At 37.4% G+C, this 14183-nt stretch overlaps 1 protein-coding gene across 4 annotated transcripts in view; it reads right to left on the bottom strand.

The window, feature by feature from the left end:
* Nucleotides 1-14183, bottom strand: part of exoc1 (exocyst complex component 1) — a 66337-nt gene that overhangs the window by 43673 nt on the left and 8481 nt on the right. For 2 of the 4 annotated variants that reach the window (XM_048530228.2, XM_048530233.2), the window contains exons 2-6: nucleotides 11679-11803; nucleotides 10419-10549; nucleotides 7870-8029; nucleotides 7120-7140; nucleotides 556-743 (exon numbers count right to left, since the gene is read on the bottom strand). In XM_048530228.2, the coding sequence (XP_048386185.1) occupies nucleotides 556-743; nucleotides 7120-7140; nucleotides 7870-8029; nucleotides 10419-10549; nucleotides 11679-11802 (624 nt within the window). In that variant the 5' untranslated portion in view covers nucleotide 11803. The remainder of the gene's footprint in view (nucleotides 1-555; nucleotides 744-7119; nucleotides 7141-7869; nucleotides 8030-10418; nucleotides 10550-11678; nucleotides 11804-14183) is intronic. The other 2 variants (XM_048530232.2, XM_048530240.2) reach the window with 1 other exon arrangement.

Below are 14183 nucleotides of genomic sequence, written 5' to 3'. Positions count from 1 at the left end.
AATTGCCTTGATTCAAACAAAGTAGATTCAAATACATTCCTGAACAATTACTGAGTTATCCTGGATTTTATATAGCTGCTAAAGGAGGAAGACTGGAAAAGTGCAAATGAATAAAAAGCCTTGCCAGAAATATTTTCTGCTGGTTTGATTGAGAATCAAATTTATGACCTTTTTAGCATCAACCAGCATATTTAAACAGTGGCAGATGGGCAGGGTTTGCTTTTGGGATCCATCTATATCGTGGACAACCGAAAATAACAAGAGTGGGTTGAAAGCAAATGTTCTAACTCCATAATTTAGACATCTGATATCTGGTCATTAAGGTCTCTATACAATATCTGGACTTTTAAGGGGGCAGCCAAACCAACCAGTACTGTCTATAATCAACACTACTTTAATTATTTTGGGTGGCTAAAGGACCAAAAAAGGGCAAATAAATCTTACAATACATAAGATGTGAAATATCCAGGCACAGCTAACATTGAACATGCTGTCATCACTTGATGCCATCTTTCCTTTGGAGAGCACTACTAACACTTATATTCTAATACTCACCCCATCCAGCACCTGCAATTCTCTAGATAGTTTTTCTGCAAATGCTTCAGCATTCGAGATGGCATATTCACAACCATCCATCATTATTTCAATATCCTGTTCTTCTCTTGTATTCAGCTCCTGGTATTCATCCAAAGATTCCTCATCTCCACCAGCCACACTCTGATTTTCACCACTTGGAACAGACTCTTTGGAGAAATTGATAAGATGCTGTTTGATTCAATTTCATAACGTAGTACTATTAAAAAGTATTTAATTTGGTAGCAAGGTATAAATCATTTAACCTGACGCATACTTAGTAAATCATATTTAGAAAGATATTTCAGAATCAGTAATAGCGGAGGGGAAAATCAGTGGGATAACTGCTCTAAAAAGAAATGCTCCATTTTAAATGATGTTCTAGTTACAGGGCTGCATAGAAAACATAATGAGCTGTCTGATAGCTCTTGTTTTGTGTGGTTACAAAGAAACGCAGCAATGTTATGTTAAATACTAAATAAAAACCAAAAGAACTGTAAATGCTGGAAATCAGAAACAAAAACAGAAATTGATGGAAAAGCTCAGCAGGTCTGGCAGCATCTGTGGAGAGAAATCAGAGTTAACGTTTCAGGTCCAGTGACCCTTCCTCAGAACAGGTTTGTACTTAATATATACATGATGACAGATTATAACTAAGTTCATGAACATCCATTATACTTCATGATTTACAAAAAGGCTATAGATTTTATTAATGGACTTAAAATGTTCAAAATGATGATGTAGGCCCTTGCACTGCCTATACATTTGATAAGTTTACTTATGTGCAACTACCCCAATCGTTTTGTTTACTCAGTGCTGTCGCTGAGTCATATAGGGCAGTAAAGTTCCTTATTTCACTTTGGTCAGTACAGGGTTAGGCAATTTTAGCTGTTGCAGTCGTGAGGGTTAGAGGCTCTTTCGTTGGCTTCAGTGTTTCTAGGTTAGTTAACAGGAATTAAGTGGATTCTCATCTCCGTTTCAAGGCGTGGGGCTCACACTCAGCTGCAATACTTCCCATGATGGAAATGCTTTGCTGCCAATCACGGTCAAGCTCTCAGAAGCGAAATGGTGACTTAAGCAGAGCATATAGTTAAGAGAATATAACAAAGCACGATTGCTGTGTTAAATATTAATTAAAACCAGGACTAACAAGTGACTCTTTAAACAATATAATACATTGCAGCAACCATTATTAATACTATACAACTCAAAATAGTAAATGCAAATTTCCTAACAAGTCCATTCGGAGGAGGAAATCCTACTTCAGTTATTTCACATCTATCTATCATTGCTCATTGTAATATCAATAGTTATACGGCTCATATCTCTCTAATCCGGCACCCTTGGAACCTGGTCTTTGCTGTACCAGAGATTTTGTCGGGCCTAGCAAGGTCAAGAATTTTCCATATACAAAATACTTAAATTTCCAGTGGGCATCAAAAACAGCATTCAGGGTGTCCGAAGTGGACAAAGTGCAACAAAATTATTATATGTACAAAGATCAATGCAGAGCGACCAGATGCCACAATGGCAGAACTGGAAGAACAGCAGGTGCCAGGGATGCCAGATTAAGGTCATACAGCCTTTACTATGCAATAATACAAGCAACTGAAAGCAACACCACGCAATTACTTTCAATTTAATAAACAAATAGCTATTTAACTTTGAAAACTGTTGCATTACCATTTTCTCTGAATAAATGTGGATCCAAAATTCCACTGTAAACAAATCAATTGATCATTCCAACACGTAACCTTCATAAATTTACACAACTAGCAATATCAGTTAAGAGGCTAAGAAAGGCTGGAAAGCCAGTGCGGCTGAAAATTATGACATTTTCTGAAGTTCTCTTACATGAAATATCTTTAAACACATTTACATCAGTAAATATTTTCAAGTTATACAAAAACCTAGTGGTGAGTTCTTTGGTCATCGTTCAAAATGTTTAACAATACCTTCTTAATGGATATGTGAAAAACAGTTGTACACATTGCAGAGTATAGAACATAGAACATAGAACAGTACAGCACAGAACAGGCCCTTCAGCCCACACTGTTGTGCCGACCATTGATCCTCATGTATGCACCCTCAAATTTCTGTGACCATATACATGTCCAGCAGTCTCTTAAATGACCCCAATGACCTTGCTTCCACAACTGCTGCTGGCAACGCATTCCATGCTCTCACAACTCTCTGCGTAAAGAACCTGCCTCTGACATCCCCTCTATACTTTCCACCAACCAGCTTAAAACTATGACCCCTCGTGCTAGCCATTTCTGCCCTGGGAAATAGTCTCTGGCTATCAACTCTATCTATGCTTCTCATTATCTTGTATACCTCAATTAGGTCCCCTCTCCTCCTCCTTTTCTCCAATGAAAAGAGACCGAGCTCAGTCAACCTCTCTTCATAAGATAAGCCCTCCAGTCCAGGCAGCATCCTGGTAAACCTCCTCTGAACCCTCTCCAAAGCATCCACATCTTTCCTATAATAGGGCGCCCAGAACTGGACACAGTATTCCAAGTGCGGTCTAACCAAAGTTTTATAGAGCTGCAACAAGATCTCATGACTCTTAAACTCAATCCCCCTGTTAATGAAAGCCAAAACACTATATGCTTTCTTAACAACCCTGTCCACTTGGGTGGCCATTTTAAGGGATCTATGTATCTGCACACCAAGATCCCTCTGTTCCTCCACGCTGCCAAGAATCCTATCCTTAATCCTGTACTCAGCTTTCAAATTCGACCTTCCAAAATGCATCACCTCGCATTTATCCAGGTTGAACTCCATCTGCCACCTCTCAGCCCATCTCTGCATCCTGTCAATGTCCCGCTGCAGCCTACAACAGCCCTCTACACTGTCAACGACACCTCCGACCTTTGTGTCGTCTGCAAACTTGCTGACCCATCCTTCAATCCCCTCATCCAAGTCATTAATAAAAATTACAAACAGTAGAGGCCCAAGGACAGAGCCCTGTGGAACCCCACTCACCACTGACTTCCAGGCAGAATATTTTCCTTCTACTACCACTCGCTGTCTTCTGTTGGCCAGCCAAGTATATTTGTCAGATTTCTAAACATGACTGAAATACAAGAATATTGCTTATTCAAGGAATTAAGTTAATTACCAAGGGTTTTAAGTTTCCATATGTTTTTATATTGTAATATTAAATTGCATATATACATTATATGACAAATGATGGACTAGAAAGAATGTTGGGTTAAATAGTTCAGTTTTCATTAGTATCTTATTTTGTGCATTTCATTAAGGCCTACTGAGAAGGAACTAAAAAGCAGCTCACGATGTGTAATCATATTATATTCAGGGGTTCAAATAAGTGATAAAATTCTAATAAAAGCTACAAAATAGAAAATAAACATAGCATATTGATTGTGGATTTCTGTATATAATAGTTAAGAACAATTTATCATACATTTCAAATGCTTCAAAATAGAAAGATCATATGAACTATATTCTTTGTATGCTGCATAAAATAACGTGTTCAGTTGGCATATTTAGCCTAGTCTCTATTTTTAAAATCATAGGATTGATGATTCTTGAAGACAGATCATTCGGTGTTTACAAGTAGCAATACCAACTCTGTTTGAAATTTCAAACAATCATAAAATTGTAACTTTTAGTGTGAAAACATAGAATTGGCACCAGTAATGACTACATAACTAATAATTTCAAGGCCAAAAATTTAACAAGAGTGTGTTTTGTGTCATCTTGCTTTTCTTCATTTTTACAAGGCAAAATGAAAATAAGAGTACATTCCATAACATATAAACAGCAAACTAATGCATACTTTCCCTGATACTTGCAGTTTAAACATAATTTCTGAACTTAAAAGCATCAATTTTACTGACTCTCATTGTTTGCCGGAGCCATCACATTTTAAATACTGGGCTAGATCTTCCAATATTGGGCGCAACAATGCACAAAATTAAAATGTGCTTGTGCACATTGGGACCTTGAGAAAGTCCTGAGGTGCACATAATCTAAAAACTTTTGAAGGACTACCTATAGGGATGTTTACTCCAGGGAAGGAAATCTGCCATGCCACCCTTACCAGTTTGCCCTATATGCAACTCCACCTCAGAGCCACAAATGTGGTGAATCCTAAACTGCTTTCTGAAGAGGCTTTGCAAGCCACTCACCTCTGGGACAATTGGGGTGGGCTAAAAACGCTGGCCCTGACAACAATGCCCACAACCCAGGAAATAATATTTTTTTTAAAAAATCAGTTGCTCGACTCAGAAGTGTGACATCAAGGTTACAAACAAATTGGTTTTATCCCAGAAGGATACCAAAGGAGATCAAGAGTCATACTGATGGATTAGAATTTGAAGCGTGGACTAAAAGCAATGGTTTCAGTCTTACAAATGTTACGACCCCTTCACTGACTCTCAAATTGAAGAAAACTGACCCACCTTGTTCATTTACCAAAAACCTTCTAGACTTAAAAAACCTCTACTAAATAACCTCTTAATAATTAAATCTCTTCAGAATTAGATTTGTCATCTGAGTTTATACTTGTTATACTGGTTTTGATGATCTTTCTTAAAATATACCCAAATTATGCACAATAGTACTAACACTGGCCTGAAACAAATTAATTGTTGCCTCCATCACTGACCCTCGAGTGAACTCCAACACCTCCAGAAATTCCAAATCATTCTTCTTCTTCATCCTTTAAAGCAAACACTACCACATTCATTATCTGAGCATTCAGAAGGTATGTTGCCGGCTGCTAAGACTGATCTGTGACCAGAAGGTTCAGCTGGTAATAGGACAGGATACCACAGATAACTGAATTTTGAATGAATTGCTAGTTCCTGACAAGACTCAAAGTTCATATCAAAATTACTAAGTGAAACCTTCTGAGTATCCTTGTATCACTTCCTTTGACCATCATAAAAGCGTAGCCAAGAGATAAACTCTCGACAGAAGAGCTCTGTTGAAGAATCACCTGACTTAAAATGTTAACTTTGTCTTCTTCCCACAGATGCTACCTGACCTGCTGTGTTTCACCAATTTGTTTTTATTGCAGATCCACAGTTCTTTGTATCATCTCAAAAGAAGATTTGCTTTGTTAAGCAAAGGTTTACATGTTCTAGCTACTTGAATAGCGAAACTCAGTTGTGACTGTCTAAATATGATGTTGATGCTTAGCATGCCAGCTCAGTGAGTACCTCAGCATTTGGAATTTTTCTTTCTGTATTGAAGGCAGCTAAAGTGAAAATGGAGGAGTTGGCATTACACTGGAAAACAGTCTAAGTCTGCTATACGTAGAGCAAAGAGGACAGGGCTCTTGTTTTGTTTCAATGTGACAGGTAGGCTTATTGTTGCATATTGTTGAAGACTACGCATTTCTGACTTACCTTTGTACGTCTTATCAAATCCTTCCTATCCTCAGTCGCTCACCTCGTAGCTGGCACAGCTCTTCCTGTAACACGTTCTCCAAAACACACTGCTTCCCATTTCAAAGCACATCTCTTCAATTTCAGTCACCTCCCACACACTTCAAAATACTCCACTGAGAATACTTTTCTATATTAGCACAGACTGTTGCCCTAACCAAACCACGAAAGTTGTCATGTCAGCTCACATACTTGACCTGCCATCCAAAAGAAGAACATGGAGCTGGGGAAAACCGCAATAGAATTTTGACTTGCCATTCATCAAAAACTAAAATATTAAAGTTATTAAACTGAAAACCCTCAAAAGAAAGATTGTAGTCATCGATCACGTTCTTAAAAAGAGTGTTTGCCATTCACATTAATATGCAGCAGGCATCCATCGCTTGCTAACACTGCTACAATCAGTTTTCAGAATCAGAACAAATATTATGCAAGCAAATATTAGGTAGAAATTAAAAGAAGAAATGGTGGAAATAAATGTTAAGCATTTGAAAAGACAAGTTAATATTTCAGATGAAGACAACATGTAATGAAAAGATGGGATTTAAGAGAGCAGAAAAAAAGTAGGGGGGAAAGGAAAAACAGGTCAACAATTCTTTTTGTGCTTTTTAATTTCAAATAATACTTTCTGACATAAATATCAGATTTTGGATCCTAAGGATTCATTTGCAAAGATCTAGTAATCAATTTTTTAAAACTTTGGCAGAAGAAAGAGGAGGCTGGCACCTTCGGAAAACAGTGATCGGGGTATTGTAAGTTCTGTGAAAAGTAATGGCTGACCATATAATTAAGCTACCATATTATAAAACAATGAAGAGGTCATACACGTATTCCAGTACTTGCTATTGACAATTACACATGTAATATCAGAAAGTCTCTTCATGCAAAAAGCAAAGGATTGGCTAAACAGGCCATCCAAAAGAAGAACATCGGAAAACTGCAATACAGCTTTGACTTGCAATTAATTAAAAACGAATGTGAAGTGCTCTGGGATGCTTTGGTGTTGTGAAGTTGTTATAAAAATGTGATTTTTTTCATTTTCTTTATTTGAACCCCTGTACTGCATAAGATAAGGCAGCACATGAATTACAGAATCACACCAGAAAGTAAGAAAAATGTTACCAACCTTCTGTAACTTTAGGAAGTTCTTTGCAGAGAAAGAATAGAGAAAGAGGATTAAAGGAAGGTAAGCAAAGAAATATAACAGCAACAGGTCACAATACAGATTATAAAAAGGTACCTTATTACATTGAGATATTTAACACACCAAGGCTTGCCCACATTCAGCGTCACAACAGGCTTTCAAGTAATGGCATCGCAATCTTTCAAATAATGGCACCATAACTAAAGTCATTGATTGCACTCATTTTTGACATCTAAATTTTAAGTAAACATTTACAAATATGAAAAGACTGATGACTAGCCATTAAAGTATCTATTCACAAAGCAGTATACCAATTCAAATTTTATGTACAGCAATGCATCCAATGGTCACTAGTCATACTGTGCATTCTATGAAGGACAAGAGATTAAAACATACAGTAAAATGGCATGAAATAGTGTAACTTTTCAATATTGTAATGTACCTATTATTGAAACTTTAGAAAAAGATAAATTACCCACCATACGAGTATGCTGCAATAATGTTTTTTCAGATGCCAATTACAGTGCATTTAATACAACTTAATAAAAAGATAATGGGTGCAAGAACCAGTTGCAAGGAACAAATTCTATTATGTAACAAAGAGACTGGAAGAAAATTTTGGTGTCCATACTTAACAGCAAATAATCACAATAATTTAACACGTTTATCTTGAAACCCAAGTGGGAACAGCAACTTTCTTCAAAAAAGAATGATTACCACAATAGATCTTACCTTCCAATAACTGAGAGCTAACATTGATAAACTCAAGTTTCTTTCGAAGGTATCGCTGATTAAGCTTCCAAATACAGGAAATAAAAGCATTTTTCTCTGCTGTGCTGCTAGCAACCCATTTGTAAACTTTTTCAAAGTGTAAATCGAACTCTGGATTCTCCTGTAAACATGAATTATATGAATCCACTTAGATAAAGCACTGAAATGTAGAAAAGCAACCATTATGATGAAGTAGATGATAGTGATATGGCTGAAATTGATGTCATATTTCAAACTTTTAAAGTATGTACTCAAATTAAGATTTTTTTGTACACAAGCCAACAAACTCTGAAGCTGCATTTGAATTTTAGCATCTAGTTGACAGGTTCCTTTCTGTCATTGTTCAAAATGTTAACCAGGCTGTAAATAAACTTGGCATCCCACTGGAGCACAAGCTAAGTGTCCAACCCCATATTCCTTTCATCACTGCAACTACTTCCATTGCCATAACATTTCTTACAAACTCTGCTAGAACGCTGTCTTTTCCAGACTTAACACTTATGCTCTTTTCTCCATCTTTCAATCTCTAAACTTCAGTTTATCCAGAACTCTGATACTTACGTCCTATACCAGGACAACTCCTGCTCTTATCCTAATTGGCATATGCTGAGCTGTTGGTGAACCAGTCATCAAATTTAAAGTTCCAGTTCTCATGTTTAAATTCATTCTTAGACTTTCACACTTTCATCTCCGTACTCTCCTGTAAGTCTTTAACTTTTTTCTCCATCCCTTCCCCAACTCATTATTTCTGACTACAGGTTCTTGTACTTTTATCCCACCAAAAGGAGTTGTTCTTTTATCTGTCTTTGTCGCAAAGTGGTTGATCATTGGTCCTTCAGCTGCATCTTCTCTTTTAAGACCATAACAAAATGCAGGCCTTTAGAGGAAAATTTTAGTTACCCTTTCTAATAACTTTCTTGGGGTGGTGCTTATATTTTGATTATATCTGTGAAATACAATGGGATGTGTTTCTACATTAAAGTTACTGTATAAATGCATGTTGTTTATTGATAGCTACAAAGCTATCAATATCAATGAAATGTTAGAAGTGATAATCTTCATTGCCAAGTGAATCCCATAATATGGCCTGTTTAAAACACATACAATTTTTTTAAAGGGAGAAGTTCACCAGCTATATTTTTGTTCAAAAATGAGGGATTCTCATTGGCAATGAGAGGACATGGCATCCACAAGATCTAAATGCACAAGCTTCTGTCCAGTTACCTTTATGAGCTGAGGCACTGGTTGCACTGCATGAAGGAGAAAGTCAGCCCAGTGGAAGTCATAACTGTGTTAAAGCATTTACATTGTTGAACTAAATAAATTGATATCAACACAAATACTGGGAAAAAAGGACAGAAGCAGTTCTGGGCTCTCCTTCTCTGCAGCTGCTCCCCTAACATCAGCTTCAAACTGTCAGCGAAACATTTCACAGGAAATCCAGTAGATTTCTGGTCCTGGATACAAATTGAGAGGTTTGAGGTGGGAAATTTCAGTATCAGTTGAGCATGGGTGTATTTTCTTAAGTATAAGGATTTTCCCAGCAAATGCATTTCCCAACTAGCATCCAGAATCAGGAATATTTTTAAGATTTCCTGTGGAACTGTTTAGCTTACTCACCCTCCCATTTTTGGGTACTGATGCATCTTGCTGTATGTGTAGATTGGTAGAGCTCTGTGGAACAGAGTGGTCAAAGATTAATATCCCCAACAAAGGTTTTCTCATTTTAAATGAACTCACCATTTTATTGGGAGAGGGAAGAGAGGAGAAGTTGAATAGGGGTAAGGAAGTACTTCCTATTGAAAATATAGTCACACACTTTTTTCTGCTTCAAATCACTTTTTCTCCAATAGAATTTTATTTTCTGTACTCATGGTCACTGCTAATACTGGTAGGGTGGGGCACTAGGCTATCAGCTTTTGTGCTTAACAAAGCCAAGCTTCACAATTAATTGACAGGATATGCACTTACAGGATGCAATTTGGACTTAAATCAAATTCTTTCACCTTCCTAGCAAGCCATATTCTATCAGATGCAACCACAAGCACTGAAATTACAGCAAATTAATATTTGCTCATTTATTTGATCTTCGAGAACTCAATTTAATTTCGAAGTCAAACTTGAAATGAAAGTCATCATATAAAACCCAAAATGATATCTCAACATCTGAGAAATATAATAGAGCAGGATAGGGGAGAGGGAATAATAAGATCAAAATAATAAGTTATCTTTTAGAAGTGCCTTAGTCTTTCGACGAAGAGCTGTAAAACAAGAAATTACCTTGAACATCAAGAATGGAAACAAAAATGTGTCCAAAGATTTCTCCAGCATTAAGGTGTTGCAACATTTAAAGTTTTTTTACTATGACTGAACCAGTAAACAAAATAGAGAACAAAAAAAAGGATGTTTATAATTGATTATGGTTATTACCATTCTAAGTTTAATTCACTTGCACTAAAATGCTGCACAGTTCTTAGTGTTGTCAGTCTTTTAATTACTTCACATCATACCTTGTTGGCATCTTTCGCATCAACTACAGCCAAATCTCGCAGTGCCCATGCAGTTTGCCGTTTGTAGAAATCCCCCTTATCAGATTTCTTCACCTTTACAACATTTACCTGGACTGGTCGTTCGGTTGTTACTACAAGTATCAAACATTAAGAAATCAGATGCAGACACAAAAAAATTAAAGAGGGTACAGCAGCAATCTAAAATACCAACACTGAAGTAATATTTCTTTAATTATTTGTGAAGGTTACACACAAAAGGTGTGAACTACACCTTACTCAGTTTTAAGCCAGAGATAGTATGAACTGCAGATGCTGGAGAATCTGAGGTAACAAGGTGTAGAGCTGGATGAACACAGCAGGCCAAGCAGCATCAGAGGGGCTGGAAAGCTGACGCTTCGGGCCTAGACATTCCTTCAGAAAATTCTTCTCGGGTCTAGGCCCGAAACGTCAGCTTTCCTGCTCCTCTGATGCTGCTTGGCCTGCTGTGTTCATCCAGCTCTGCAGCTTGTTCTGTCAGTTTTTAGCCATTCTAGTTTCTTTGTTCCTCAAGCCATCCATCTTTTGATAGCAGCTCTGTGGAAAGCTTTGACTCTCTCTTCTATGCGAAAGGTATAATGCACAATGCAAATGCAAGGTCTTATTGTGCACAACCAAAACACTTCCAATCTCAATCTTACTTCCCATCTCAATCTCCTGGCCACATTCTCATCCTTCGCTGTCCATTCGCTGAAGAACATTCAAAACTCTGTTACCCTACATTATACCACAGTCCCGCTGATTTATCACATTTGAATTACACATCAAGCTACAACTGGCTCTCGGTTAAGCACTGCATCAATTGCTCTCCTTGTTCTCACCACTACCCTCCTCCCTTTGAGTACTGTATTTCATTGGGAATAATCATAAAGTTTAAACCTACAATTATAATATTTGCTGAGAATAACTGGATTTAAATTGATCATTGTAAAAGGATACAGTTAGCTAAATACAAACCAAATAGCTGTAAAAAGGTGGTAGAGTCAGGTTAACATTCAAAGTCATTGTCAACTGACTTATCACATTAGAGAGTGAAAAACTGGAAATCTGATGTTTACTGTATTTAGTCAATTTGAAGTCAAAATTAAAAGGTGTATAGATTAACTGTAATAAAAGCAATTGCTTAGATTTCTCATGAGAAAACGAAAGAGTTATGTATCCCTAGACACACATGCCAACAAAATCAATTAAAATTGTCTGATTGTATGCAGTATCAAACTATACCTGTAGCACACAAAAAGCAGTTTTTCTTCTTTTTGCCTGCCTTGCAAACGTTGACTATGCTGAGCAATCGTTCATCATTTGGAGTGAAAATATCCCTCTGTAAAGCATGCTTGATTGCTGTCATTCTGAACACCAAAATAAAAAAAGTTTCATTCAGGTTACTTATCAGTGTAAGGTTACCTGAAATTAACCTTCTATAATCTTAAAAAGTTTAGGGCTTAAATGAGCGACGAGCATTGTGGATTTGAATAATGAACATTCATATCCTTGGAGCTTGGCTTAAGACATAAATTGGGCTGACTGAATTAATCCCATTTGATTGCAAATCAATAATTCCAGTGTCTCTTAGGAGTGAATATAAACCCAGTTGGTTAGATATAGGAAATATTAATCTAGGTGTTTGGATTTGTTTCAAGCAAAGGCAGACAGCTGAGATGGAATAGAAGGAACTTCAAACATCCATGGTAATAAATATATTCCCTGAAGCAAAAGGGTATTAATACTATATGTAAGAAATGAATTATTTCCATTTTCAATCACAAATACACTTCACAACAAATTTAAAAACTCCACAGGACATGTAAAGTCTACAAAAGAACAAAAACACCAGAATAAAAACCAATAGGACTGCGGATGCTGTAAATCAGGAACAAAAACAGAAGTTGCTGGAAAAGCTCAGCAGGTCTGGCAATATCTGTGAAGAAAATATCAGAGTTAATATTTCGGGTCCAGTGACTCTTCCTCAGAACTGACTTTGCCACAGAACAGATTCTTCAAATGAAGAGTTTCCAATTTCAGTAGTGGGACACTAATGTGAGGCAATTTTTTCTCATTTGTTCATGGGATATGACTGTTATCAGTTAGGCCAACATTTATTGTCAATCCCTAATTGCTCAGTGGGCAATTAGGAGTCAATCACATTGTTGTGGGTCCGGAGTCACACATCAGCCTAACCAGGTAAAGAATTACGTGGGCTTTTCATCATGACAATGCACAATGGTTGCATAGCAACTGGCATTTTATCGAATTCAAATTTTCCCCATGGTGGGATTTGACCCCACGTCCTCAGAACATGGAGTATTGTCATTACTTTAGTAATCCAGAACCCTTGACTAATATGACAGTGCCATTATAGCAATCCTAACTGAAGCAAAGTATTTAACCCCCCCAAAGGAGAATTAGTCTATAAGTATCTGGCAATATTAACAGCCTGCTAAAAACAAACAAACAGTCAGCTTGAAACAGATACTGAGGAACAAATCTCAGGGAAATAAGCATGAAGATCAAGATGGCAAAAACATAGTAAACAAAGAATTTAGTAAGTTATATTCTCACACTGCTAACAGTTCCAAACTTGCCCTGCCTGCATTCATGAATAAGTAGACCGAGTAAAGAATAACAAAAGGTGAATTTTTCTAAAGTCAAAGCAACGTTTTATACAGGCAGTAGGAACTGCAGATGCTGGAGAATCTGAGATAACAAGGTGTAGAGCTGGATGAATACAGCAGGCCAAGCAGCAGTGGAGCAGGAAAGCTGACATTTCAGGGACCCTTCTTCAGAAAGTGGAGAGGCGGGGGGGGGGGGGAAATTCTGGAATAAATAGGGAGAGAAGGAGAGGCAGATAGAAGATGGATAAAAGGAGAAGATAGGTGGAGAGGAGAGAGACAGGTCAAAGAGGCAGAGTGGGAGCCTGTAAAGGTGAATGTTGGTGGGGAGTTAGGGAGGGTATACTTCGGTCCAGGGAGGATGGACAAGTCAAGGAGGTGGGATGAGGTTAGTGGGTTGGAGTTGGAGGTGGGAGGAATGGTTGGGAGGTGGGGACTAGCTGGGCTGCTTTTGGAATGCGGTCAGGGGAGGGGAGATTTTGAAGCTTGGTGATATTCACATCAATAATCTTGGGGTTCAGGGTTCTCAAGCAAAATATGAGATGCTGTTCCTGCTATAACCTTCTTGCCATTAGTTTTTGGCATGCTATTCATGTTTTCCACTGTGAAGACTGACATGAAATAGCTGTTTAACGTCTCAGCTACTTCCTCATTCCCAGTTATTAAATTGGCCTTCTCATCTTCTAAAAGGACCAATGTCTACCTTTGCCACTCTTTTACAATTTACATATTTATAGAAAGGTTTGCTGCCTGTTTTTATATTCTGAGCTAGTTTAAAGCTGAAATCTAGAAGCTGCAGTTGTCCACATTTGTTTTGAGCAAGTCCATGGAACAAATGGTGAAATAGTGAATGTTTAACGTTAAGCTTGTGGTTCTGCTTTTACTAAAGATTATAGCCTTTTAGTACTGGAAGGAGAAACAGATGACTGACAGATGAAGAAAAGTTGGCTAATCAGGTAAGAAATAAATTTAAAAATAAAAAAAAAACTTACACACTGGCAGCACATTGCAAATCTGGGAAAAGAAAACGTCCTCAGGTTTTTTTTAAGATAAAATGCTTAGCAAATAACTGTTATCCTTTGCTATACTTTGCCTAGCCCTCCTGTCATTGGTGCTAATT

The sequence above is a fragment of the Stegostoma tigrinum genome, chromosome 1 (assembly GCF_030684315.1).
Source record: "Stegostoma tigrinum isolate sSteTig4 chromosome 1, sSteTig4.hap1, whole genome shotgun sequence".
NCBI classification, from domain to species: Eukaryota; Metazoa; Chordata; class Chondrichthyes; order Orectolobiformes; family Stegostomatidae; genus Stegostoma; species Stegostoma tigrinum.
This window is presented reverse-complemented; position numbering and strand designations above follow the sequence as displayed.